General features: G+C 43.9%; 1 protein-coding gene across 7 annotated transcripts in view; it reads right to left on the bottom strand.

Moving 5' to 3' along the window:
- Positions 1 to 27,897, bottom strand: part of cdk14 (cyclin dependent kinase 14) — a 281,590-nt gene that overhangs the window by 145,260 nt on the left and 108,433 nt on the right. For all 7 annotated transcript variants that reach the window (XR_009999670.1, XM_062957395.1, XM_062957398.1 and 4 more), the window contains one exon: positions 25,092 to 25,186. Coding sequence is in view for 6 of the 7 variants with exons in the window: in XM_062957395.1 (XP_062813465.1) it covers positions 25,092 to 25,186 (95 nt within the window). In the remaining variant the exon portion in view is untranslated. The remainder of the gene's footprint in view (positions 1 to 25,091; positions 25,187 to 27,897) is intronic.

Genomic DNA, 27,897 nt, shown 5'->3' on the forward strand with positions numbered 1-27,897 from the left:
GGTGTTTGTCAGCGTGGCGTTTATAGTCCTCCTTGGCTTGGTCCAGTTGCTGGAGCAAAAGTTGTTGCACCGCTGTGAGTTCCTGCAGCCAATCCTCTGCTGCGGGAACTTCTGAAGTTTCAATGACAGGGGGAAAGAAACGTGGATGGAAACCGTAGTTTGCAAAGAACGGCGTTTCTTTTGTAGAAGCTTGAACTCCATTATTGTAGGCAAACTCAGACAGTGGTAACAGAGAAGCCCAATTGTCCTGTTGGTAGTTTACATAACAGCGAAGATACTGCTCCAAAGTGGCATTGGTGCGCTCCGTTTGCCCATCTGTTTGGGGATGATGAGCTGAAGATAAGCGAGAGTCTATGCCCAGTAGTTTTTGTAGTGCCTTCCAAAAACGAGAGGTGAATTGAGATCCACGGTCTGTGACTAAACTCTTGGGCAATCCATGTAGTCTGAAAACATGCTGAAGAAATAGATCCGCAGTTTCTTTGGCCGTGGGGAGGCCTTCGCAGGGAATGAAATGGGCTAACTTGGTGAATAGGTCCACCACCACTAAGATCGTGGTGAATCCACAGGAAGGTGGTAGGTCAGTGATGAAATCCGCGGAAATTATTTCCCATGGGCGAGATGGGGTAGGAAGGGGGTGTAAAAGCCCTGAGGGCTTCTCCCTTCGTATCTTGGAGCGCTGGCATACTGGGCAGGTGTTGACATATTTTTCCACATCCTTGCGGATCTTGGGCCACCAAAAATCTCTTAGGATCAAATGCATGGTTTTAAATAGTCCGAAGTGTCCTGCTGGTTTGCAGTCATGACACAGACGAAGCGCTTTTTCCCTGCCCGGTCCGGGTGGGATATAAACATGATTTCTATAGCAGAGCAGCCCATCTTTAAGCGAAAAGGGAAAATGCAGACCTTGGCGAAGTTGGTCCTGCGCCCAGGCATCTGCTTGCTGACTAGCCCTGATTTCTTGAGCACAGATGGGTCCTGGAGTAGGAGAAGTTGAACCAATGGGACTGGATTTGGTGTTCCCCACTGTGAGCGTGGCAAAGTTCTCAGGTTGTAGCAGTTGGGATTCAAAGGTCTCCTTGCGTCCTGCAGCGTATTCCGGTTTACGTGACAGGGCGTCTGCTTGCTTGGTTTGAGCTGGGGTCACATAATGGATCTGGAAGTTGAAACGTTCAAAGAATAAAGCCCAACGTTGCTGCCTCTGATTTAGTTTGCGGGCAGTTCTTAGATGTTCTAGATTACGATGATCAGTGTGGACTTCAATGGGGAATTTGGCCCCTTCTAGCCAATGTCTCCAAGTTTCAAAGGCTGCCTTTATGGCCAGTAGTTCTTTTTCCCAAATGGTGTAATTCCTCTCTGGTGTGGTTAGTTGACGAGAATAAAAGGCACAGGGATGGAGGTGATCTCCCACCGGTTGTAAGAGTACAGCCCCAATTGCCACATCAGAGGCGTCCGCTTGCACCACAAAAGGGGTTCCAGGATTTGGGTGCTGTAGAATTGGCTGGGAGGTGAATAGTTTCTTCAGTTGCTGGAACCCTTTCTCTGCTTGATCAGTCCAGCGGAAAGGCTGCTTTCCACGGATGCAGCTAGTGATGGGGTCGGACCAGCGGGCAAAATCTGGAATGAACTTGCGGTAGTAGTTCGCGAACCCCAAGAAACGCTGCACCTCTTTCTTGTTAGTTGGCGCCCGCCATTCCAATACTGCTGAAACTTTGGCTGGATCCATGGAAAGCCCTAGAGGCGAGATGCGGTAGCCAAGGAAATCTACCTCTTGTAGATCAAAAGCGCATTTTTCTAGCTTGGCATAAAGTCCATGATCCCGCAATCGTTGCAACACCATTTTGACGTGGTTCTCATGTTCTGATTGTGATCTGGAAAACACCAAAAAATCGTCCAGGTAGATTATCAAGAATCTGTCTAGATAGTCCTGAAAAATATCGTTGACAAAATGCTGGAACGTTGCGGGAGCTCCGCATAAACCGAAATTCATAACTCGGGACTCGAATAATCCGAATTTAGTCTGGAAGGCGGTCTTCCACTCGTCCCCTTCTCTGATGCGAACTAGATTATAAGCCCCCCGAAGATCCAGCTTGGTGTAGACCTTGGCTCCTCGAAGTCGGTCCAGTAGATCCGAGATTAAGGGCAGGGGATAGCTGTTCCGCTTGGTGATATTGTTCAATGCTCTGTAGTCCACCACCAAGCGTAATTCCCCTGACTTCTTCTTCACAAACATCACTGGGGAGGCGGCTGGGGATTGAGAGGGTCTGATGAACCCCTTGCGAAGGTTTGTCTCTAAGAATTCCCTGAGAGCTTCTTGCTCTGGTTCAGTCAGGGAGTAGAGATGCCCTCGCGGGATCGGGGCCCCCTCCACCAAGTCAATGGCACAGTCATAAGGTCTATGTGGGGGTAATTTTTCGGCTTCTTTCTCATTGAATACATCCCAATACTCGGAGTACTTCTTTGGCAAGGTGATGATGGGCTCGGAGTCTGTGGCATGGCATACCTTGGCTACGAGGCAATGGTTTTGGCAGTACGGTGAAGCAAACTGCAGTTCTCTGTTGGACCAGGAGATGTTAGGGTCGTGGAGTGTCAGCCATGGAATTCCCAAAATCACAGGGAAATGGGGAACCTCGGTAACAAAGAAGGAAATCTCTTCCATATGTTCCCTTATCCACATCCTGGTGGGTTCCGACCACTGGCTTACGGGGCCCGTCTTGAGGGGACGGCCGTCTATGGCTTGCACCACACGGGCATTCTTGAAATCATGATATTGTAATCCCAGAGAGTCGGCATACTCTCTATCGATGAAATTGTTGGTAGCTCCAGAGTCTATCATGGCGTGGATCATGACGGGTCCCCTTTTTGCTGACCATAATGTGACCACGAGAAGGAACAGGACCCCGGTTGGCGGCTCTTGGATGGGTTTTTTGACCGGGTTGGCGAGCCTCTCTACACCCGGTCGTTGGCTTCCCCCGCCGGCTGTGTGCCAGTCGGCTCATACAACCTTGTATGAATAAACATCCTTTTTTGAAGTTATCCAGACTCAGTCGTTCAATATCTATAGGACAGCTTATAGGGATTTGCAGTTCGCCCGGATAAAGGACAGCACGTTTCAGTTTTATAGTTTTTTATTGTCCGGCGGACGGCACAGTTTTGAGGACGATCAGCGGTTTTTCCGCTTCAGCTAGCTTGCACGGCCATAGAGACTTTGATTTTGTTGGTCTGTTGCAGTGAAAGCTTGCTGCCAGGCCGAAAGGCAAGTGAGAGAGTGGGGCTCCATTCCTTCAGCCTCTGCAGTATCCTGCTCTTCAGCTCGCGTGTGTGCACGTAGCCCTGCGGCTGTTTCGGCAATTGCACGGCTGTGCAAAACCCAGCAGTAGGTCCTGGAGGTGGTGAGTCCAGAAGCACTCGGCCGGGACAGTCGCCTGGCGGTGGTGACCTGCCTCTTCGTCCTGCGGTGGTGAACTGCCTCATCGCCTGGCGGTGGTGACCTGCCTCATCGCCTGGCGGTGGTGACCTGCCTCATCGTCCTGCGGTGGTGACCTGCCTAATCGTCCTGCGGTGGTGACCTGCCTCATCGTCCTGCGGTGGTGACCTGCTTCATCGTCCTGCGGTGGTGACCTGTTTCATCGTCCTGCGGTGGTGACCTCCCTTCACAGCGGGGAGGAGGCGTCTTTTCTCTCCTCCTTTCCAAAGCCAGCCTCGGTGCTCCTTCGGCGGCAGGCCTCGAGCCGCAGAGCACGAGGTGCTTGAAAATTTGGCGAAGTCGCCATTTTGGCAGTTTACGTCACTCGGGCAAGGGAGGTATCAAGTGGCAAGTTGCTGTCAGTTGGCATTTTGCAGCTTGCCCACTAAAATCTGGCGCCAAAGGTCACAATCTTTGTAAAGTATAGTTACTTAGTGATATATATTGCTATGGTTAAGTGTTGTGCATTGTATTATATATTGCATTTGCTTTTATTGTAAATTTACTTGCTGGTATGTTGTATTTGCTTTTGTTGTAAATTTACTTGCTATTAAGAATACATAATGTCTATGCAATTTCAAGATGATACAGATGGTATACCTCCTTCTGAGGCTGAAAGTAGGAATGAAAGGCCCCAAAGGATAAAGCACCCTTCAGCCAAGATGCTAGCCCATCTAATAGGTGAAAAGGAGCTCCTCCATGTGAGGTTAGGTTCGGCATGGGAGCGAATTGTAACATTGATGGACAGAATTGAGAGCTTGGGTATTACAAGGGTGCCATCCATATTACAGACCGACCTTGAAGAGACCTTCGGTATTTGGAGGGGTTTGGTGTCTAAGATAGTCCAGGTCCTCGAGCGCATTAACGCCAAGGATTCAGAGTTAGAAATAGTGAGTGTCTTAGCTGACACTAATGAGAAAGAAAATAAGGTGAGGGCAATTCTAGATGCCTTGGAATTTAGTTCTCCACCTGTTAATCTAAGGTCTGAGCCAAAAGGAAATCAGTCTTCCTTATGCAGCCATGAGACCAATCTTTTAAAATCACCTGCTGTGGCACTTAGTCTTAAGTCCAACCGCTCTAGCCAGGTATCTAAGCTAAGGGAGTGTGCATCATCTAAACATAGCCACTCTAGCAAGTCTTCTGCTGCTGGGAGTGCCATCTCTTCCCTAGCTGCCTTGCACATTAAGGAGGCTGCACGTCTGAAGCTAAAGAGCAAGGTAGCAGGGGCGGAGGCTGATGCTAAGGCAGCTGATCTCACCCTTCCCTTTAAAGAAGAAGAGCAACGACTGCAAATAGACAAAGCGAAATGCAAATAGAACAGGCCCGTAGACAAAGCGAAATGCAAATGGAACAGGCCCAAAGGCAAGGTGAAATAGAAATGCTTAGAATAAGGATGGATGCTACTGCCAAAAAGGTAAGGGCTGAGACTTTGGCCAAGGCCCTAATTGAGCCACTCACAGAAGAAAATGTAAGCCAGTTACCAATACAGGATCCTTCTGTCACGACCCAGGCGGCAGAGGCACCAATAACCATACACAGAGGCCAGAATCTAACTAATATCTTTATTGAAGGAATATATAAAGTTAATAAAAACAAGTATAGAAAATAGTCCAGAATTAGACCCTTCAGGAAAGGTCAGAATTAGTCCAAAAAAGCAATGTCCAATAAGAAATATTAAGGTCCAAAGTTGTAATCCAATAACCGAAACAAAGTGAGGGGAGATGACAAGGTCCTTTAGTCCATAAAACTTGAGCGTGGCTAGGAAATAACTTGATACTTGAAACAAGGCTTGAACGTGGAACAAGGTAACTAAGAACAAGAACAAGGTCCGTGGAATAACTTGGTAAAATCCGTGAAACAAGGCAAGGATTAGTCCTGGGAAACAAGGCAAAGTCCGTAGGTAAACAAGGCTGGGAAGCAAGGCGAAGGCTGGATAGCAAGGCAAGGCTTGAGCTGAAGCGAGGCTTGAATCGGAGCGCGCTGTCCAGACACAACTCGCTCCGTAGGCTGACGAATTGACTCCGCGAAGTTGCTACGCGGGCAAAACACCTATATAGAGTCCAACTTTCTCACCAAAGCGGTTCTCTGGGAATCAGAAACGAAAGCTAAACTCTGAGACCAGATGTTAAACTCCTTAAAGATTCTCACGAGAACCAATGTTAATTGGCAACATTCTTAGCTGCTATCCTCGCACTCCTGCGCGAAGCTGAATCCAAACTTCTCTGTTGTTTACAAAACTCCCGGCGCAAGAACACGGGAGAAGTAGGCTCTGGGGTTGTTTGACATACTTCTGGGGCACAACTTTCTTGCAGGTGCAAGGTTTCCAGATCTGCCTGGGAAGGATCTGGCTGAGAGGAATCCAGTTCAGACTGGGAAGGTAAAAAACCCAAGTTTTCATCTTCATCAGGGATTACAATGTCCTGAGCAGGACTACAAGGCCCATGGTTCATCACACTATCCCCCTCCTCAGGGCCCCTCCCAAACTGGGGTCCTCTCCCCGAGGCGCGAGGTCGCGGTTTGGTGGGATAGGTCAGATGGAAGCGACGGGTTAGATCAGGAGCATGGACTGTGGAGGCGTCTTCCCAAGAGCGTTCCTCAGGCCCAAAACCCACCCAGTCAATGAGATATTGTAGGCGGCGGCGATGAAAGCGAGAATCCAAAATGTCCTCAACCTCGAACTCCTCCTCCCCATTCATCAAAACAGGAGGGGGGGCCGGTTGGTCTGTATCAGGACGCACACCATCCGCCGGAAGGAGCAGGGAACGGTGAAACACTGGGTGAATGCGCATTGAACGCGGAAGTTGGAGTTTGAAAGTCACGGGGTTTAATTGCGCCACCACTGGATAGGGGCCAATGAAGCGGGCATCTAACTTCCGGCATGGGCGGTGGGAGGGCAGAAAGCGAGTGGACAGAAAAACCCGATCTCCTACCTTGATTTCGGGGCCCGGCTGGCGGTGTTTGTCAGCGTGGCGTTTATAGTCCTCCTTGGCTTGGTCCAGTTGCTGGAGCAAAAGTTGTTGCACCGCTGTGAGTTCCTGCAGCCAATCCTCTGCTGCGGGAACTTCTGAAGTTTCAATGACAGGGGGAAAGAAACGTGGATGGAAACCGTAGTTTGCAAAGAACGGCGTTTCTTTTGTAGAAGCTTGAACTCCATTATTGTAGGCAAACTCAGACAGTGGTAACAGAGAAGCCCAATTGTCCTGTTGGTAGTTTACATAACAGCGAAGATACTGCTCCAAAGTGGCATTGGTGCGCTCCGTTTGCCCATCTGTTTGGGGATGATGAGCTGAAGATAAGCGAGAGTCTATGCCCAGTAGTTTTTGTAGTGCCTTCCAAAAACGAGAGGTGAATTGAGATCCACGGTCTGTGACTAAACTCTTGGGCAATCCATGTAGTCTGAAAACATGCTGAAGAAATAGATCCGCAGTTTCTTTGGCCGTGGGGAGGCCTTCGCAGGGAATGAAATGGGCTAACTTGGTGAATAGGTCCACCACCACTAAGATCGTGGTGAATCCACAGGAAGGTGGTAGGTCAGTGATGAAATCCGCGGAAATTATTTCCCATGGGCGAGATGGGGTAGGAAGGGGGTGTAAAAGCCCTGAGGGCTTCTCCCTTCGTATCTTGGAGCGCTGGCATACTGGGCAGGTGTTGACATATTTTTCCACATCCTTGCGGATCTTGGGCCACCAAAAATCTCTTAGGATCAAATGCATGGTTTTAAATAGTCCGAAGTGTCCTGCTGGTTTGCAGTCATGACACAGACGAAGCGCTTTTTCCCTGCCCGGTCCGGGTGGGATATAAACATGATTTCTATAGCAGAGCAGCCCATCTTTAAGCGAAAAGGGAAAATGCAGACCTTGGCGAAGTTGGTCCTGCGCCCAGGCATCTGCTTGCTGACTAGCCCTGATTTCTTGAGCACAGATGGGTCCTGGAGTAGGAGAAGTTGAACCAATGGGACTGGATTTGGTGTTCCCCACTGTGAGCGTGGCAAAGTTCTCAGGTTGTAGCAGTTGGGATTCAAAGGTCTCCTTGCGTCCTGCAGCGTATTCCGGTTTACGTGACAGGGCGTCTGCTTGCTTGGTTTGAGCTGGGGTCACATAATGGATCTGGAAGTTGAAACGTTCAAAGAATAAAGCCCAACGTTGCTGCCTCTGATTTAGTTTGCGGGCAGTTCTTAGATGTTCTAGATTACGATGATCAGTGTGGACTTCAATGGGGAATTTGGCCCCTTCTAGCCAATGTCTCCAAGTTTCAAAGGCTGCCTTTATGGCCAGTAGTTCTTTTTCCCAAATGGTGTAATTCCTCTCTGGTGTGGTTAGTTGACGAGAATAAAAGGCACAGGGATGGAGGTGATCTCCCACCGGTTGTAAGAGTACAGCCCCAATTGCCACATCAGAGGCGTCCGCTTGCACCACAAAAGGGGTTCCAGGATTTGGGTGCTGTAGAATTGGCTGGGAGGTGAATAGTTTCTTCAGTTGCTGGAACCCTTTCTCTGCTTGATCAGTCCAGCGGAAAGGCTGCTTTCCACGGATGCAGCTAGTGATGGGGTCGGACCAGCGGGCAAAATCTGGAATGAACTTGCGGTAGTAGTTCGCGAACCCCAAGAAACGCTGCACCTCTTTCTTGTTAGTTGGCGCCCGCCATTCCAATACTGCTGAAACTTTGGCTGGATCCATGGAAAGCCCTAGAGGCGAGATGCGGTAGCCAAGGAAATCTACCTCTTGTAGATCAAAAGCGCATTTTTCTAGCTTGGCATAAAGTCCATGATCCCGCAATCGTTGCAACACCATTTTGACGTGGTTCTCATGTTCTGATTGTGATCTGGAAAACACCAAAAAATCGTCCAGGTAGATTATCAAGAATCTGTCTAGATAGTCCTGAAAAATATCGTTGACAAAATGCTGGAACGTTGCGGGAGCTCCGCATAAACCGAAATTCATAACTCGGGACTCGAATAATCCGAATTTAGTCTGGAAGGCGGTCTTCCACTCGTCCCCTTCTCTGATGCGAACTAGATTATAAGCCCCCCGAAGATCCAGCTTGGTGTAGACCTTGGCTCCTCGAAGTCGGTCCAGTAGATCCGAGATTAAGGGCAGGGGATAGCTGTTCCGCTTGGTGATATTGTTCAATGCTCTGTAGTCCACCACCAAGCGTAATTCCCCTGACTTCTTCTTCACAAACATCACTGGGGAGGCGGCTGGGGATTGAGAGGGTCTGATGAACCCCTTGCGAAGGTTTGTCTCTAAGAATTCCCTGAGAGCTTCTTGCTCTGGTTCAGTCAGGGAGTAGAGATGCCCTCGCGGGATCGGGGCCCCCTCCACCAAGTCAATGGCACAGTCATAAGGTCTATGTGGGGGTAATTTTTCGGCTTCTTTCTCATTGAATACATCCCAATACTCGGAGTACTTCTTTGGCAAGGTGATGATGGGCTCGGAGTCTGTGGCATGGCATACCTTGGCTACGAGGCAATGGTTTTGGCAGTACGGTGAAGCAAACTGCAGTTCTCTGTTGGACCAGGAGATGTTAGGGTCGTGGAGTGTCAGCCATGGAATTCCCAAAATCACAGGGAAATGGGGAACCTCGGTAACAAAGAAGGAAATCTCTTCCATATGTTCCCTTATCCACATCCTGGTGGGTTCCGACCACTGGCTTACGGGGCCCGTCTTGAGGGGACGGCCGTCTATGGCTTGCACCACACGGGCATTCTTGAAATCATGATATTGTAATCCCAGAGAGTCGGCATACTCTCTATCGATGAAATTGTTGGTAGCTCCAGAGTCTATCATGGCGTGGATCATGACGGGTCCCCTTTTTGCTGACCATAATGTGACCACGAGAAGGAACAGGACCCCGGTTGGCGGCTCTTGGATGGGTTTTTTGACCGGGTTGGCGAGCCTCTCTACACCCGGTCGTTGGCTTCCCCCGCCGGCTGTGTGCCAGTCGGCTCAGACGCCTTCGACTCCGTGGAGGACGCCGCCGCAAGACGGGCGGCAGGCTTCCCTTTGGCTGGGCACTCTCTGGCGAAGTGGCCCCCGTTCCCGCAGTACCAGCAGAGGTTCAAGCGTTGACGACGGGCCTTCTCGGCGGCATCTAGTCTGGGACGCACATTGCCCAACTGCATCGGCACCTCCTCGCCTCCTCTGGGGTATGGGGTTGGCGGCGGGGGTCTCCACACCGGACGTGGCTGAACACTGGCGGGAGCGGGGGGTTTTGCCCCGGCTCTACCGCCCTGGCCTCGAACCCATTGTTTCCTGTTGGCAATCATGACTTCAGCCCGTAAACATTGATCAATGAGTGCCTCGAGGGTCTGGGGAGGATCCACCTTGGAGATTTCTTCCAGCATTTCAATGTTGAGACCCTCCCGAAATTGTCCTCTGAGGGCTACATCGTTCCAGCCGGTGTTGTGGGCCAGCACGCGGAACTCGGCTATGTACTGAGACATGGGTCTGTCTCCTTGAAGGAGGCGCCGGAGTTTGTGACCGGCTGCCTCCAAATTGTCCTCGATTCCCCAGGTCTCCTTAAGGTGATCCAAGAAGCGTTGTGCTGAATTTAGGTGGGGGGAGGCTTGATCAAACAGGGCCGTCGCCCAGCTAGCCGCTGGTCCATCTAGAAGACTGTAGACCCACGCCACCTTGATGTCTTCTTGGGGAAACTCGGCATCACGGGCCTCTAGATAAGCTTGACATTGGCGGCGGAAAACATGAACCTTAGCAGCTTCTCCAGAAAACTTGGTAGGCAACGCCATGGCCGGGAGGCGAACCCCGCGCTCCCTCAACCCTTTTATTTCTCCATCCTGCGCGTTGAGTCTGTCACGGATGCGGTCCACTTCGTCCTTGCTGATGGTGTAGCTGAGCGGCTGTCCAGCCGGCGCGGCTCCGGTAGACATCCTGGCCTCGGTTAGTTGGTGCTTATGGGTGGCGGAGTCAAACTGTCACGACCCAGGCGGCAGAGGCACCAATAACCATACACAGAGGCCAGAATCTAACTAATATCTTTATTGAAGGAATATATAAAGTTAATAAAAACAAGTATAGAAAATAGTCCAGAATTAGACCCTTCAGGAAAGGTCAGAATTAGTCCAAAAAAGCAATGTCCAATAAGAAATATTAAGGTCCAAAGTTGTAATCCAATAACCGAAACACTCACTTTGCCAAGCAAAGTGAGGGGAGATGACAAGGTCCTTTAGTCCATAAAACTTGAGCGTGGCTAGGAAATAACTTGATACTTGAAACAAGGCTTGAACGTGGAACAAGGTAACTAAGAACAAGAACAAGGTCCGTGGAATAACTTGGTAAAATCCGTGAAACAAGGCAAGGATTAGTCCTGGGAAACAAGGCAAAGTCCGTAGGTAAACAAGGCTGGGAAGCAAGGCGAAGGCTGGATAGCAAGGCAAGGCTTGAGCTGAAGCGAGGCTTGAATCGGAGCGCGCTGTCCAGACACAACTCGCTCCGTAGGCTGACGAATTGACTCCGCGAAGTTGCTACGCGGGCAAAACACCTATATAGAGTCCAACTTTCTCACCAAAGCGGTTCTCTGGGAATCAGAAACGAAAGCTAAACTCTGAGACCAGATGTTAAACTCCTTAAAGATTCTCACGAGAACCAATGTTAATTGGCAACATTCTTAGCTGCTATCCTCGCACTCCTGCGCGAAGCTGAATCCAAACTTCTCTGTTGTTTACAAAACTCCCGGCGCAAGAACACGGGAGAAGTAGGCTCTGGGGTTGTTTGACATACTTCTGGGGCACAACTTTCTTGCAGGTGCAAGGTTTCCAGATCTGCCTGGGAAGGATCTGGCTGAGAGGAATCCAGTTCAGACTGGGAAGGTAAAAAACCCAAGTTTTCATCTTCATCAGGGATTACAATGTCCTGAGCAGGACTACAAGGCCCATGGTTCATCACACCTTCTGCCAAAGTGTTTGCGCACCTTGGCAGCATGAACAGCCGGTTTTCGGATGAGGAACAGGAAGACTTCTCTCCTTACCCAGAGCAGGGCCCCAAAGTCACTTTTGAGTTTCCTGCAGAGCAGAGCGTCATAGCGGGGAGCTCACCCTTGCCCGAGCTACCTGTGCCTCCTGCTAAATCCCTAGGTCAGTCAATCAGGGCCTCAAGGCCAAGTGCTAGTTGGCCCTTACAGACAGCTGAACAGGGAGCCACCGATTCGTCAGTGGTCGATGTCATCCCTCCAAGAGGCCAAAGATTGACGCAAGGTACACGGTGGGAGTCCACTCCACAACAGCAAACTCCTCAATTGTTCCCTTCGACGCCAGAGTCCCAGCTTGTCTCCATCATCAGAAGCCCCAGAAGAGATCTTAAGGACAAGGGTGTCGAAAAGTTTTCGGACAAGCCTGAGGAATTTCTTCTCTGGAAGGCCACCTTCCAGAGAGCAATCAGAGACTTAAAGTTATTGCCTGAGGAAGAACTGACTCTTCTGGCTGCATGGTTGGGCCCAGCCTCATCCTCACAAGTTAAGAAGATCTACGCAGCCCACGTAGCCGATCCCGACAAAGCCCTGGAAAAGGCCTGGGCCAGGTTGCAGCAGAGGTATGGGGCCAGCACAGAGATTGAAGCATCTCTTATGGACAAGCTCCAAAGGTTCCCAGCTTTGAAACTCAAAGACTTCAAACTCTTGTGGGACCTCAGCGATCTCCTTACGGAATTAGAGTCGGCCAAGGAGAATCCAGAACTGCCCGGTTTGAAGTGCCTCGATCAGCACCTGTCCCAGAGGCAGATCTTGACCAAGCTGCCCTTCACTTTGCAAGAACGCTGGGGACAGGAGGTCTTCAACTACAAGGAGGCCCACTCCCAGGCATACCCTCCATTTTCTCATTTGGTCCAGTTCATCACCAGGGCGGCCAGAGAAAGGAATGATCCGCAGACGGGCCTCCCCACCTTATACCAAGGGACCCATCCAGGGAAGGCATCTGAAGTGGACAAGAAACCACCTAGAGAGGCCAATAGACCTGTCAGCGTAAAGGCAGTCGAAACTCAACACAAGACTGATGAACCCAGGTCGGAGGTAAAAGAGTTGCTTTGCCCTATCCACCAAAAGCCTCACAGCTTGGCCAACTGCAGGGAGTTTAGTAGAAAGTCATACAAAGAAAGGCAACAGCTAGTTCAAAAGCAGGGAATCTGCTTTAGATGCTGTGGAGCAACTCCACACTTTGCGTCCAACTGCAAAGAAAACGTCAAGTGTGAGAAATGCAACAGCCTCAAGCATTGCACCGCAATGCACAACTCCAGTGTCATCTCCCACCCCAAAGGGAACGTTTCACCAAAAGAAAAGTCAGCAGTCGAAGACACCGACAAGCCAGTCGTACCAGAGATGCAGGTGGACGTTTCAGCAGTCGCCTGTACAGAGCTGTGTTCTGACTCGCACCAGTACAGAGTTTGTCATCCTATCTGCCTAGCGGATGTATATCCAGCCAAGAGCCCTTGGCTTAGAAAGAGACTCTATGTGGCCCTGGATTCACAGAGCGACGCCTCCCTGGCTACTCCAGAGTTCTTCCGCATGTTTGACCTTAAAACCAAGATGGTTGACTACACTATGACTACGTGTGCAGGAAAAAAGAAGTTGCAGGGTCGCATAGCATCTGGCTTTGTTGTCTCCTCTTGCGACCAGAAGAGGCAGTTCAAGTTGCCAGACCTGATTGAGTGTTCCTCCATCCCTCGGAACAAAAAACAAATTGTAACTAGAGAAGTTGTGGAGACTCATCCACATTTGCGACGATTAAAGAATGCCATACCTGCTTTCCGTCCAGATGTGGACATTGCCCTTCTGCTTGGTGCGGACTGTCCGAACTTGTTCTATGTGAACGACCAAGTTAAGGGACCTCCAGGGGCGCCCATTGCTCAGCTGCTACCACTAGGCTGGACAGTTACAGGCCCAGTGTGCATAAACAAGATGCACCCACCATCGTCGTTGGACTCCAATCAAGCACAGGTGCTTAAAGGTGGACGTCCTACACTTGTGCGCAGTTGCCTAAGTCACATCTCAGTCTACTGCCAAGCAATAACTCCAGAGTATTCCTCCATTTTCAAAGTCTCTGAGAGAGACGAAGCCACAGCGCTCTCGAAAGATGAGCAAAGGTTTTCGGACATTATGAATGCTCAAGTCTCACGAAGTGCAGAGGTGAAAGCCTGCAAATCAACCACAGAAATCAAGATGGGCCAAAGATCTTGCCTGGAACCACACCGTTTTGAATGTTTTTCGGAGTGGCACAGTCTTCTTAGAGCAGTAGCTAGGCTTATACATCGTTTAGCTTGCAAAGATAGTGAGCCTTTACAGGTCCAGGATATGATAAAGGCTAAGAGCGTCATATTCAAGTCAGTACAGAGATCTGCTTTCAAGCAGGAAATAGCTAGGCTAGAGCAAGGGCTCAACATCCCTAATCAAAGTCTTCTAAATGAGTTAAACCCATTTCTAGACAAGGAGGGTATTTTGAGAGTTGGAGGAAGGTTAGCCAAAGCTAAACTCAAGGCGTGCATAAAAAACCCCATCATCATACCCCCTAATAGTCACACTGCATTGCTGCTCGTTCGGCATCACCATGAAAGGATCCATCATCAGGGTAGAACTCTGACTGAGGCGACCCTTAGAAATGAAGGCCTGTGGGTGGTAAATGCTAAAAGTTTGGTCAGCAGTGTTATTTTTAAGTGTGTCAAATGTCGGCGACTCAGACGTAACTGTCAAAGTCAGTTAATGGCAGAACTACCTCAGGATAGGACTTTGACAGACCCACCCCTTTCCCATGTGGGAATCGATGTGTTTGGTCCTTGGGAGGTTGTCACTAGGAAAACCAGGGGTGGTGTTGTAAATAACAAAAGATGTGCGGTTTTGTTTACTTGTTTGTCAGTACGAGCTGTCCATATAGAGGTTGCAGAGGGAATGGACACTTCATCATTCATAAACGCATTGAAAAGGTTCATAGCCCTCAGAGGGCCAATTAAGTCAATTTGGTCGGACTGTGGCACCAATTTTGCATGTGCAGACCTTAGCCAACCACTTCTGGGAGAGGTGGAAGGCCGAATACTTAAGCCAGCTTCCAACCAGAAGACTCTGGCAAACCCCAAAGGACAATGCCAAGGTGGGAAACCTTGTGTTGCCAAAGGACAAAGACTTGCCCCGCTATGCCTGGCCTATGGGCATTATACTAAAGACCTTTCCTTGCCCTGACGGTAAGGTTAGAAAAGTTCAAGTAAAGACTCATAGTAAGGACAAAATGTCTGTCCTGGACAGACCAATTAGTGACCTCGTGTTGCTTATTGGAGATGTTTAAAGTTCTAGTGTTTGTATTGTTGTGTATACAAAGGTGTTTGTATGTTTTTGATTGGTAAATTCCCACATCCTGGGAATTTAGCGGGGAGTGTTCCGTCCCCCAGGACGATGGTTTGCCTTACCTATTGGTCGTTTGTTTGTTTTCCCTCCTTTACATTTTGTTTGAGCCTCTGGCTGCAAAAGCCTAGGAAAAGTGGCTTGGAATCTGCAAGAGCTGGCTGCAGTTTTCTTTGCAGTGATTGGTCAAAGAGTGCAACATCTTAGGACCGCCCTTTTTACCAGGGTCTAGTCTCCATTTTAGAGTTTCATTCTGGCTATAGTCTTCCAACGTGCTGGAGCTGTGCAAGGCTAACTGGGACAAATCATCCTCAAAACCAGGCCAATCTAAGCCTATCCAAATTAGATAAGTATTGAATTATATTGATCTGGAATAGGAAATCTAGTTATAGGAGCAGGGTTATTCTGTCGCTTCTAGAACTAATCTTTGCTGTAAAGATAGGGAAGGAAAGAGTTTCTCCTTCTAATATAGGCAGCGTGATTAGGGTATAGTGGTTTTATAATCACCTTTGCCTTCTGGAACCAGGGATAATTCTGCAACTAAAACCTATGGAAATTTGTTTCATTTTCTGCAACTTTAAGATCTGTGCCAGGTTTACAACCTTGTATGAATAAACATCCTTTTTTGAAGTTATCCAGACTCAGTCGTTCAATATCTATAGGACAGCTTATAGGGATTTGCAGTTCGCCCGGATAAAGGACAGCACGTTTCAGTTTTATAGTTTTTTATTGTCCGGCGGACGGCACACACCCTCATACCTCTGGAGGTATACGAATAGTAAGAACTGCTACACATCTTCCTAGATAATCCCCACCTACATCTCCAGTCTTCAAACACATGAGGAAGGATGGTTGATTCATCATGCTAACTACTGTAATATTACTAAGGAAACTGATTATCAATTTGTGTGCATATAATGTCCAGTATTTTCACAAAGGAGCTATGCTCCAACTTTTTGTGTGAACTCATTATTTTGCAGACAGTCAAGAAAAGAGGAGCCAATAACCACTGTAGATAACATATGGCTCTTTTCTCTTGCTAATGCCTAGTGAAACAAAATGCAATGCACAATCTCACTGCATAGAGAAATTCTTTAAATTTTACTAATTGCAGCAAATTAAATGAACAGGATATCATAGAACAGACACCACACAAGTTTTGTTTTACTAATGGAAAAAAGAAAGCAATGTGGAACTGCTGATTTTAATACCAATCACACATTCTTTGTATTGTCTAGTCACAGAGGGTTCAGGGAAGTGAAATAATTCGCTGATGCACCAGATATTACTAAGTCTCTATGCATATTTATAGTATCTAAGTAAACCACAGCATGCATGTTCACATTTTAGTTAAAGTGCACACATATTTGTGTTCCTGCTGCCATAGATGCTTAAAATACACATGCAGATATATATATATATATATATATATATATATATATATATGTGTGTGTGTGTGTGTGTGTGTGTGTGTGTGTGTTCATATAATCACTCAAAGCATCAGACAATTCTTATAAAATGAGGTTATACCTTTCTCTCCTCTTTGCTCAGTAATAATATGCTATTAATTAGCTCACTTATATTTTCAATGAAATATACTCCACTTCTACTCTCTTCCTCAGCAATGATAAATCTACATGTGACTTAGCTGTCCCATGGTTCTACCTAATTGGTTTCAGCTGTCATTTCTGAAACTGAAATGCATGGACAGCCTGAGGCCTATGAATGAACAGGAAGCATTTCCAACCGCATTCCCATCATGTCAAACTAGCAATGTGAAAGAGCTCTTCCATTAAAACAAAAACTGTACTATTTGGCTTCTGGCAATGACATCATGCAGCAGACAGATTGTATTGTTTTAGTGAAGCAGCAAGACTGTTGCAAGCCATTCTTTTCTGCTAAAGAGATTGCACACATTAGTTATGCTCTAGAGGTTCTAGTGACTAGAATAGTTTCCCCATTGTCACTAAGAAATTCTTAAGCAGATGATACAAAGCAAAGAACAATAAAACTATAGCTGAGGTAACAGAATTGCCATTATCACACAAATATACATTTTCAGGAAGGTTATTCAAAGCATAAAGAATGGGTTTTCTTTTTGTAATTATTTCCATTCATGAAGCAAACTGTACCTGTAACTGTAGAAATAACTAAAGTTAATGGTACAAAAAGTTAGGGAAACTCACCACAATATTTTACATTTTTCTGAAGCATGCATAGTATTAGAGTAAATATTTATTATTAGAAATATTTGCCCTACCTTTCTTTAAAAAATTGAAAATGACTTATACAATTACTGAAATAAACAATAATATAAACAATCCTGAAGTGACTGAAGCAGTAATAGCAAGTTAAAGTAATTTTAAAATAAGAGAGATTAAAGCATTACATGGCACTGAAAGTGAGGAAGACTGGAAAAGTTCAAGTAGCACACTTGGATTTTCAAAAGAGAGAATGAATAGCAAATTTCTACAGAGGAAACCCTATAACCTGAATGCAGTGAAAAGATTCACATATGGAAGAGGAAAAATATATACTTTTCTAGCGCATGGAAGGTCCTTGAGGAAGTCCCACCAGGATGAAATTCAATGTGTTGTTAGTAGTCATTAACATTCTAAGTTCTAAGCGCCTTGATCTGGACAAACATTAATCTCCCACATATTTCTCAGCCTGCACTCCTAGCAGATTCTCATGAGAACTGATATTGCTTTCTCCAGTCTCATGGGAACTGTCAAGAGAGTCCAAAGCAACTCTCTCCAGGCCACTTCTATCCTCCTTTGGGTCCTCTGAATGTATCCCAGCAATCCCCTTCCTCATCTTCTGAGCACACAGAATCTGACCAGGCTACAACAATAGTCTTAGGTAAAGGTAAAGGTTTTCCCCTGATGTTAAGTCCAGTCATGTCTGACTCTGGGGGTTGGTGCTCATCCCCCTTTCTAAGCCGAAGAGCCGGCGTTGTCCGTAAACACCTCCAAGGTCATGTGGCCAGCATGACTGCATGGAGCGCCGTTACCTTCCCGCCAGAGCGCTACCTATTGATCTACTCACATTGGCATGTTTTCGAACTACTAGGTTGGCAGAAGCTGGAGCTAACAGCGGTCTCTCACGCCGCTCCCAGGGTTTGAACCTGGGACCTTTCGGTCTGCAAGTTCAGCAGCTCAGTGCTTTAACACACTTCGCCACCGGGGCTCCTTAAAAATAGTCTTGCAATGCTGGACTGAGACTATCCTGCAAGCTGGAGGAGTGGATTTATTTTGCTGGCAAGGTGGAGCATATAAAGCAACAAGTGAGAAGATGAGTGAGAGATTATGCTGCTGAAACACTGCAGTGCCAGCGGGGGTTCAGAAACCAGAATAGAGGCCAGTTGAGTAACAGAGAATGGAAAGGGGAAAAGACAAGCTGCTTCAACTGTGGTAAAGAGGGGCAGCAGGCAGCAGAATGTTGGAGAGGAACGGCCAGCAACAACCCTGATAAGGAGATGGGAAAAGCCTGACAACTTGAGCCAGGACAAGTAAAAGATATAGCCAGTCTGGTGAAGGGACCTGGCAAGAGAGCCAAGAAGTGACCACGAGTTCAGTGGACTCTGAACTAGACCTCAGCCAACTGGCCATTAGTGCTATTTGTGAGGAATTATGGCACTCTGCAGTTAGGTTTCAGGTTAAGAAGGAAGAAGAATGTAAAGCATTTCCACAAGGTTTTACCACAGGAGTTTTTAAGGTTTAAAGAGCACATTTTTACAAAATGAAGGCAAACAAAATTGACCCTATTTCTTGGGAAACTCTCCTTATTTCACGTGGGTTCCATGCTGCCAGGATTGAAGCAAAATAAAAATAACTACTAAAAGGCTAAAAACATATTAAACAATTTGAGAAATTACCGTAAGAGAAAACAGATTAAAACTCATTAAAATACAAGCACCTGTATGCACAATTAGTTAAGTATCTCCAAATAATACCATGAGTCTGACGCTCTTGCAGCCAAAACAGAGTGTTTGAAGACAATCTTTTCAAATACCAACTATTTCATATTTCAGAGCTTCAATACAACTGTCAGTTTTGGTAACAGGAACATTTCATTGTAGTCAAGAATTTACCAGTATGTAAAGAATCTACCTTTAATCTCTAAATAATGTAGTCAAATAAAAAAATAATCAAGCATGTGCTTTGCAATATAAGTAGAAGCAGACAGCAACTAAAATAGAGCTATGGTTGTCAAGGAAACTATGAAATCTTCAGCTACTAAATTGAGGATTTTAAAGAGAAATGCTGAAATAATCCATCATAACTAAATTTAGTAAACTTTGTCAATCCACCTCTGCTAGTTCAAGGTATGGAGACTCTTGTACAACAGGCAAATTGTACATAAATTGAAACTGAATATAGACCCAGTAATCCACCACCAGAAGAACACACCCAGTTATATGATTATTCAAATGAGAGCTTTATAAATGAGAGAATTCTCCGTACTTGTTTAGTGTTAATGTGCAAACTCAGAACTCTGGCTTATTCCTTCTCATAGAAACAAGTCATAAGCCAAAATCAAAAATGACTTATGAATCAAGTCTAGTGTCAGAGAAGCAAGAGAAGCAAGTCAGAGTTCCTGGTTCACACATAACCCTAAACCAGTGGTTCTCAACCTGTAGGTCCCCAGGTGTTTTGGCCTACAGCTCCCAGAAATCCCAGCCAGTTTACCAGCTCTTAGAATTTCTGGGAGTTAAAGACCAAAACATTTGAGGACCCACAGGTTGAGAACCACTGCCCTAAACAAACCATAGCTGGCTTATTTAGTCACTGTGCTATTAGGAGAAATAGGTTAGTCTAGCAATGCTCTTCAGCACAGTGGCTCATTCACAGTAGCCTGAATTCTGTATAAATCTAACTTACTTGGATGTGTATGTTGATTACTTTGATGTCATTTAATTTAAAAATTTAAACACAGCAATTTACAAAGTTATGGAAAGACCCATGAGTTATGTAGAAAGAGGTTGACATTCTTTGGGCTACTGAAAATGCCACATTCACTAGCAGGGGCAAAAGTGAGCTTTTGAGTACCTGACAATGATCTTAACTGACATTGCTTGCTTTTTAAAAGATTATTTAACTTTATCCACCACTTAATATAATATAATTACATTAATGTTATGAAAAGTACTGCATAGGGTAACAGTTATAAATGATCTTAAATGATACATTAGTGTCCTGGATGTTGTCGTTGTGTGTCTTCAAATAGTTTTCAACTTACGAAAGCCCTAAGGCGAACCTATCATGGAGTTACTTTGCAAGATTTGTTCTGAGGAGGGTTGCCTTTGCCTTCTTTTAATGCCAAGAGTGTGTGACTTGCCAAAAATCTCCAAGTGGGTTTCCATGGCTGAGTAAGGATTTGGATCCTGGTCTCCAAAGTCAGAGTCCAATGCTTAAACTACTATAACACTCTAGATGACACAATTATTGTCCCTTGCAGCCAAAGGAAATATATATATATGGTTGACATCTATTTGATTTGTGAATTCTAAGATAGAAATTTCCACTTTTCACATGATTATAAAAATAAATTAATTTCCTTGAATAATCTATGTGAATGTTAAAAAAGGACAGAAAGAATAAGGAGCATGCTTTTCAATTAAATGTACATTCTAGCTAATGCAAGTTTCATATCTATATTTTCAAAGCAAGGAACACAACATACAACACTATTTCTTACATTTGTGACCTGCTTATCTTCCCCTCAAGGAAGTCACAAATGGTACAAAACTGGATTCCTTTGTGGTCTTCCCATATATGCCTTGGCCATAGCCAGACTTAGTTTGAAAGTTATGTGTGCCATTTGAATATGTGCAGTTCTATTGTCAAGACAGCAGATTATCCCCTAAAACAGCCCTGGTAAGGCTAAGACTGATGACTATCAACACAGATCTTCACTATTTTATTTGGTAAGTTACTTTCCCAGCCTTCTCTGGTAATTTCTCTGAACCTATTTGCTGAAATTTTAACCATTCATGTAACAGATACATCTAATAATGTTTACTATCTGGATGCACACAATGTGGAAAGAAATGTGACAAAACCAATATTAATGAATAATTGTTAGAAACAAAATATTACAATTTCTCTTTGATGCTCTCTCTCTTTTCTGTAATGGAAAAAAATAAGTCTGAGAAGGGTTTAAGTAAAAAAAAACAACATTTTAATGTAACAAAGGCAGGTTCTGTATAAGATTTCCATGTTTCAGGGAGAGAAGGATATCCTCTCTCCCCACAAATAGCCAGAAAACAAAGTCAAGACCATTCTCTTATCTGAATCCTTGTCATTACATGGACAATAAGAGAATGGCATTCTCATCCATCAAAGAATGACATTGATAAATGAATGAAAATTGAGCCGTCTGTTTGTGTTATGATAGTTGTAACCAAATCTTTAAACTATACATAGATAAGATATCACACTGGCTCTGACATAACTATAGTGGCATCCAGTGTGCAGCCTGTCCATCTTGTTATGCTGCCTAGGGAAAACCAAATAAAGTTTTGTTGTTGTTGTGCTACCTTCAGTTTATAGATAATACAATTCAGCTCTAGGGAGCTGAAGATTTCCCTACCACAGAAGGAAAGACGTCTGTCCCTGTGGTGATGGGAGTAATCTTTGCTGATGGGAGTTGTTACCTCACAACCTCTAAGGATGCCTGCCATAGATGTGGGTGAAACGTCAGGAGAGAATACTTCTGGAACATGGCCATACAGCCCGGAAAACACACAACCCGACTAAAGAAGTGTTTTACAAAGATATATGACATTCACAGAATCATACAGTTTGTGTGCATAGATGTAAAAAATGTGAGAGGTACTAGATTTCAAATGAAACAAGCTTGTTTGGCTGTGAGTATCCAGTATCTATCTCATTTCAGAATACATCTGAAGCAGCAATTATTGCTTTCATTGGATAACAGTTTTCAATTATAAAGCTCTTAATTCATTTTTAGTACATAAATATTAAAATCATGATGGAGGCTATGATCTCTTTTAATTTCTCATATAAAGAAAGGCATGGTGCTTTGACTCCTGATTATTGATAACAGCATATTTACATACCCATGCAAAGCACTCATTAGCCTTTTGAGGCTACCCTGTGGCAAACCTGCACACCAGTGGCACTTAATGGAACAAAGGTTACTAGACCAATCATAGTTCAATGAAACTGCAAATTTCCACATTTTCAAGCTATTTAAAAACCTTAGATTGGCACCTTCAGTATAATACCAAATCACAGAAATACACAAGTGCAAACACTAAATCAACATTATATAACTGAACCTTGACTTGTATACTTCCTTCTCCTTTCTCCTAGTGTGTTTAAAATTAAAATATACTGTAAAATTCAAACTGACAATGTTAAATTTGCTATTTTTGCATAACTTGCCATTTTCCTGTTAAACAAAAATGAAAACAACCAATTTAATTCATATCTTGATTGGTTATTTCCCATTTGAGTAAGCTATAGTCTATAACATTCTCGGAATTAACAACTCACCTAGCCAAAGCAAACTCAGAATTTTATGTGACAAGACTGGCTTATGAGTGCCTCAGTTAATGTGAAACAATATTTCAAGGCAAGTCTGCCAAAGAGTAGTGTGTAAACCCTGTTCACCTGTATATGTAGCACAAAACAATGTAGTCTACTTACACAAAATTTTCTGCTACAAAATATTAAAAATAGTGACCTATTAACTATTATTTATCAACAAATACCAGAATTCTCATTTCTTTCTTTCTTTCTTTTACAAAATCATATCCAATGTTAAGTTTTAGTTGGTTTTGCACCAGTTGTCTTAAAGTCAAATATCCCTAACATTAGAAGGCATCATTTATATGTAAATAGCCAAGCAAAATAAGTTTTTAAGAGAGAGACAGCAGCAAATAACAAAAAAGATATAAGAAAAACTCCTTTTACCTATCCCAAAAAATCATTTAGGCACACTTTACATGATAAAACTGACAGATTTGTCACTAAAAAGCAGATCTACTAAAAGTAATTAAATATAAATTATACAACTTTGTTAACATTCAAAAATACATCCTATGTAAATACTAAGCCTATTCGAGAGTCATTTGCTTCTTATAAATTGTAATATTCTCAACTTCATCTGTGGAAGTTCGGAATGGGATCAATTATTATTTCTCATTACAATACTGCAGTTCAATTCTGAAGCACTTTTACACAAATGCCATATGTTTGTCTTAAGAAAATGTAGGAGGACTAATTAGGAGTTCAAACCGAAGACTTCACAAAGTATTTCTCTGAACCAAATTAGATCATTACATTGTGTACTGTGCAAATTGAAGTTTTAATTAATAGCTGAAATCCATAACAGGGAATAGAAGGCACGGAGTACAAATTAAATTCATCTATTTTTTTTTTCTGACACTGCTGATTAAAACACAAACTACCAGGTGCAAAGAAAGACACTTAGGGAGACTTATATGTATGTTGTTGCTTCCCAACTCTGTAAGCCTGAAAATAGCTATGAACTAACAGTACTCCAATAAAATAAGTCTGGAATCATGATATTGATTACTAAAATGTACTGAAGATTCCACGTGACATTATCCCAGCGTATATTGTTGTAAGATTAATATACGGTAGGTCAATCTTGAAAATAGGTGTGCAAAATTTACTAGCCAGATACTGTTCTGGCCCTGGCAATAAGCATTACCTTTCTTCTTGTTATAACAGCTTATTGCTATAACAATATTTGACTTTAAAACATGTGTGCTGTGGAGTAAGCTTCCATTCTCTTACAACCCACATAGCTTTTATAATTGTCAAACAGAAGAAACTAAGCACTTCAACTTTCCTCCAGGCTTTCATCTACAGACAATAATTCATTGACAATAGCTAACAGGTGAGTGCTTAAACAGAAAACTGCTGCTTCGTTTACTAAATCTCTTTAAAATAATTACTATATCTCCCACACTTTAGACCCCCATGGAGCCCAGTAGTGAACAACACATTATTGAAGCATTATTAATACAGTAGAGTCTCACTTATCCAACATTCGCTTATCCAACATTCTTGATTATCCAACGCAGTTTGCCTCCTGCCCCGATCCACTGCTGTTTCTCTAGGCAGCAAGGATTGAACTTTTAATGGATTTAATTTCCGACAATGTTGTTACTGTACATTCATTTTATGCAATTCTATATTTGTAGTCAATTTGTTAGTAGCCAATGTTTTTTTAGACAATGTTTTCAATATATTGCGATGTTTTGGTGTTAAATTCATAAATACAGTAATTACTACGTAATATTACCGTCATTTGGACTGCTTTTTCTGTCGATTTGTTGTAAAACATGATGTTTTTGATGCTTAATTTGTAAAATCATAACATAATTTGACATTTAATAGGCTTTTTCTTAATCCCTCCTTATTATCCAACATTTTTGCTTATACAACATTCTGCCAGTCCGTTTATGTTGGATAAGTGAGACTCTACTCTATATACAATTGATGCAAACAAAAAAATGAAAACAGGCTAAAAATTAATGAATACACCAAATTGAAAGCTGAACCACTTGTTTAATTGCAATTCAAAAAGAGAAGCAGGATGATGGATAATAAAATGCACAGCAAAATTAGGATATCTTGACCAAACATTAAAATACCAGGAGAACTTGGTGAACTTGTACAACTTATGAGGAGCTGAAAATATCCCGGGGGGGGGGGGGGACCTTTGGTGGCAAGACCAAACGGAATTACTGCACTGAGCACTAGGGACGTCATCCCATGCAGTCTCGGTTCTGTTTCCATGAGCTTTGGAAATGAAGTTCAAAAAAGGACATCACATGACATAAGAGCACTTCCATTTACATTTACAGAATTTATATTCCGCCCTTCTCACCCCGAAGGGGACTCAGGGCGGATCACATTATATACATATAGGGCAAACATTCAATGCCCATATACACATAGACTCCATGATACTCAGTGGGACTCCATGATACTCAGTTTCCGCAGCACATGGAAACAGAGCCCAGAATGCATTTTCAGGAGTTGGGTGCTACCCAACTCCAAACGGCAAAAGACAGAAAGATGGGGAAAGGACGTGGGATGGCTGGCTATCCCACAAGACAGACCTCGATGATTGGGAACAAAGTAAAACAGTTCCCTCAGCTTTTCCCCACTTTCCCCCTGCTAATGGGATGAGGTCCTTAGAAATTAATGTGTGAATTATCCAAATCTACTTTAATAGCAGTCATTATGTTTTGTAGCTCAGATCACAGAATATTAGAATGGTTACTTACCACAAACTCAAATACCAGTGTCAATGTCTCTTTTGTGTGAATGATATCATGAAGCAGCACAATGTTAGCATGTTTTAGACCTTTCAAGAGAGAAGCTGAAAGACAAAATTTATTTTAAAAGTTGTTAATCAATATACCCACTCTAAAAATTGATAATACAAAATATTTACACTGCCAAAAGGTTACACCACCGATACACTGTCCAGATACTTTGAAACCTTCACTATTCCAGAATTTCTGCTAACATTTCATATCTCTTCCAACACACAGCCCCTAAAATTTTATCTCTAATCCGACAAGAACCCCAATTTGTTACATTTCACCATCCCCACCCATCCAAATCCAAGTGTAAAGCCAACATAAATCCAAGACAACTATAAAAGATAACAATTTCACTATTTTTGTAGATATTTTATCCAACTTGAAGCAAACTTTTTAAAATAGTAAATGTATACACAATATTTATATTAAAATATATTAATTTATTGTATTTGCCCCCAGACCTGACAAAATCAGTTGCCTATGCTGATATTTTAATATTGTTCAATGTTTTAATATTGTAGGATCCAAACCAATCAATTCATACAAAAATTATATCAAAGCTATCAAACACTAACCTCAAAACCTTTTCCTATTGGACCTGTAAAAGGTTGTGCCCATATATTTTATTTTGCCCTGTAATCTATATTTAATGCTCACACTCTAATACATATTTAATGTGCATATATAATATTCCTAAGATATGGCATATTTAACCAATCTGACATGACAAGTCATGTGTTGCTGCAGATGCCAAAGTGCCAGTGGTAACTTGTCACTTCACACATACATCAGAGAGAGACTAGCATCTACCAACAAGGCAATATAAAGTTAAAGACAATGATCTGCAACTGAATTGTCACATTCAAATAAAAATATTTCTGAGTTTTCCCCCCCTTTCACCTCTTTTATCTACCTTCTTATCTCTGATAGCAGTATGTACTTCGGGATTCTCTCTTAGACCCTTCAACTCACATTGCCAATACAATGTGTACATGAGAAAATAAGAGATTGAAAGGGACTGAGAAGAGGCAATGACAAATGTGAGTGGGAGTCTTTTGATAAGATATAATAGCCCCAGAAGGCCACATATGCCCTGATTAACTGTACTTCAGGGATGGGGAAACTCCAACTCCATGGAATGGATATATGGGTCTCCCTGTGGGATTGGATCTATTGTGGGTACACTTCCAAGATGATCCTTTTAACGGACGACACAAACCAAAAAATACATATTTTGCATCATTTTACTTGAAACAATTGTTTTGTTATTTATGTCAAAGTACAAATGTTAAAATGTTTTTGTGAAGATGATATCCAGACCCCTTTAGAAACATATACAAGAGACTGTAATAAAAGGAACTATATAATGCTGCTCCCTTGGTAAGCCACATCTAATACCAATCCAATCCAATCCAAAACAAAGATTTTGGGCAATAGAGAAGTAACATTATTGACGTGAAGGTGCACAGATTTTAGATTAAAATCTTTGGTTTCGAAGGGGTTAAATAAGAGACCTTTAGCCTTTGGTTCACATGTTTTCATTTTAGCCATAAAAGTTCCTTAATGAATTTTCATTTCTAAACTGGGTACTAGAGGCTACAGGCAATGTATAAAAACAGTAACGATTTCATGTAACATGTTAGCAATTTATGTGCTGCCCTTTCATGATTTTGTTGTTGTTCTATGCCTTCAAGTCTTTCCCATTTATGATGACCGGCCCAAGGCGAACCTATTACAGTGTCTTTTATAGATTTACTAGCTGTGCCCGGCCACGGGTTGCTGTGGCGTATGGGAATTCTTTGTTAGGTAGGTGGAATAACAGTGAATAGCTTTGTAGCCTGAAAGCCTGGCCATTTTCTTATGTGAATCCTTGTTTGGTGAGGTGGGATAGAAAGGAATAGGCTTGCTGCTTGGAAGGTTAGGTAGTTGCCTTTTAGGGGAATGTTTTTTTGGGATGGTAAAATTGTAATGAATAGCCTCAGTGGTTCAAAGCCTGGGTGCTTGCTACCTAGGGGAAATCTTTGGTTGGTCAGCTTCAGAGTAGTATCACTGTTTCAAAGCCTGGTTGCCTTTTACAAAGGTTAATCTTTTATTGGTGTGGTTGAATTGCACTGAATATCCTTGCAGCTCCAATGTCTGGCTGTATTTATTATTTTGTATTATTTTATGTATATATATATATTCCAAAATATAGAAAGCATGGCAATAAGAATAAGAATAGTAGAAGTTCCCTCCCATGGTAGCCCCCTCCCGAAGAAAGCCCCTCCTGTAATTCCTCGTCCTGTTTTTCGTTGTTTCCCAACCTTGTGTTCTATTGTCGGGTCTTTACTTGCCTTTGTTTATATTTTGTTTGGAGGGGGGAGGGAGTGTGACCCCCCCTTCCCTTCCCTCCTCCTGCTCGGGAAGCCCATTCCCCTTCCCTCTTCCTCCCCTTCCTCCTCCTTTTCCTCTTCTTCCTTTGCCCCTATGGGGTGGCCGAAGGGGGAGTGGTAATTCTTCCTTTGGAAGAGAGAGCAGGAGGAGGAGGGAGACCCTTGCTTACCTTTTTCTTTTCCTTTTCTGGCCCTGGAAGGGAAGGCCGGAAAGCCCATGGTATGGCCCTGGGAGTTGGAAAGCCATGGAGGGGGCAGGGCCAGGAGGTCCGGCGGTGGAGGGACAATAGGGAGGCCCATGGGTGCAGGAAGGTGTGGGCCCCGAGGTCCCGGAGGAGACCGGGTGCAGCCTGAATGGGCAGAAGGAAGGGGCCGGGGCCTGCCGGGAAAAG

The sequence above is a fragment of the Anolis carolinensis genome, chromosome 6, assembly GCF_035594765.1.
Source record: "Anolis carolinensis isolate JA03-04 chromosome 6, rAnoCar3.1.pri, whole genome shotgun sequence".
In the NCBI taxonomy this organism is placed as follows: domain Eukaryota; kingdom Metazoa; phylum Chordata; class Lepidosauria; order Squamata; family Dactyloidae; genus Anolis; species Anolis carolinensis.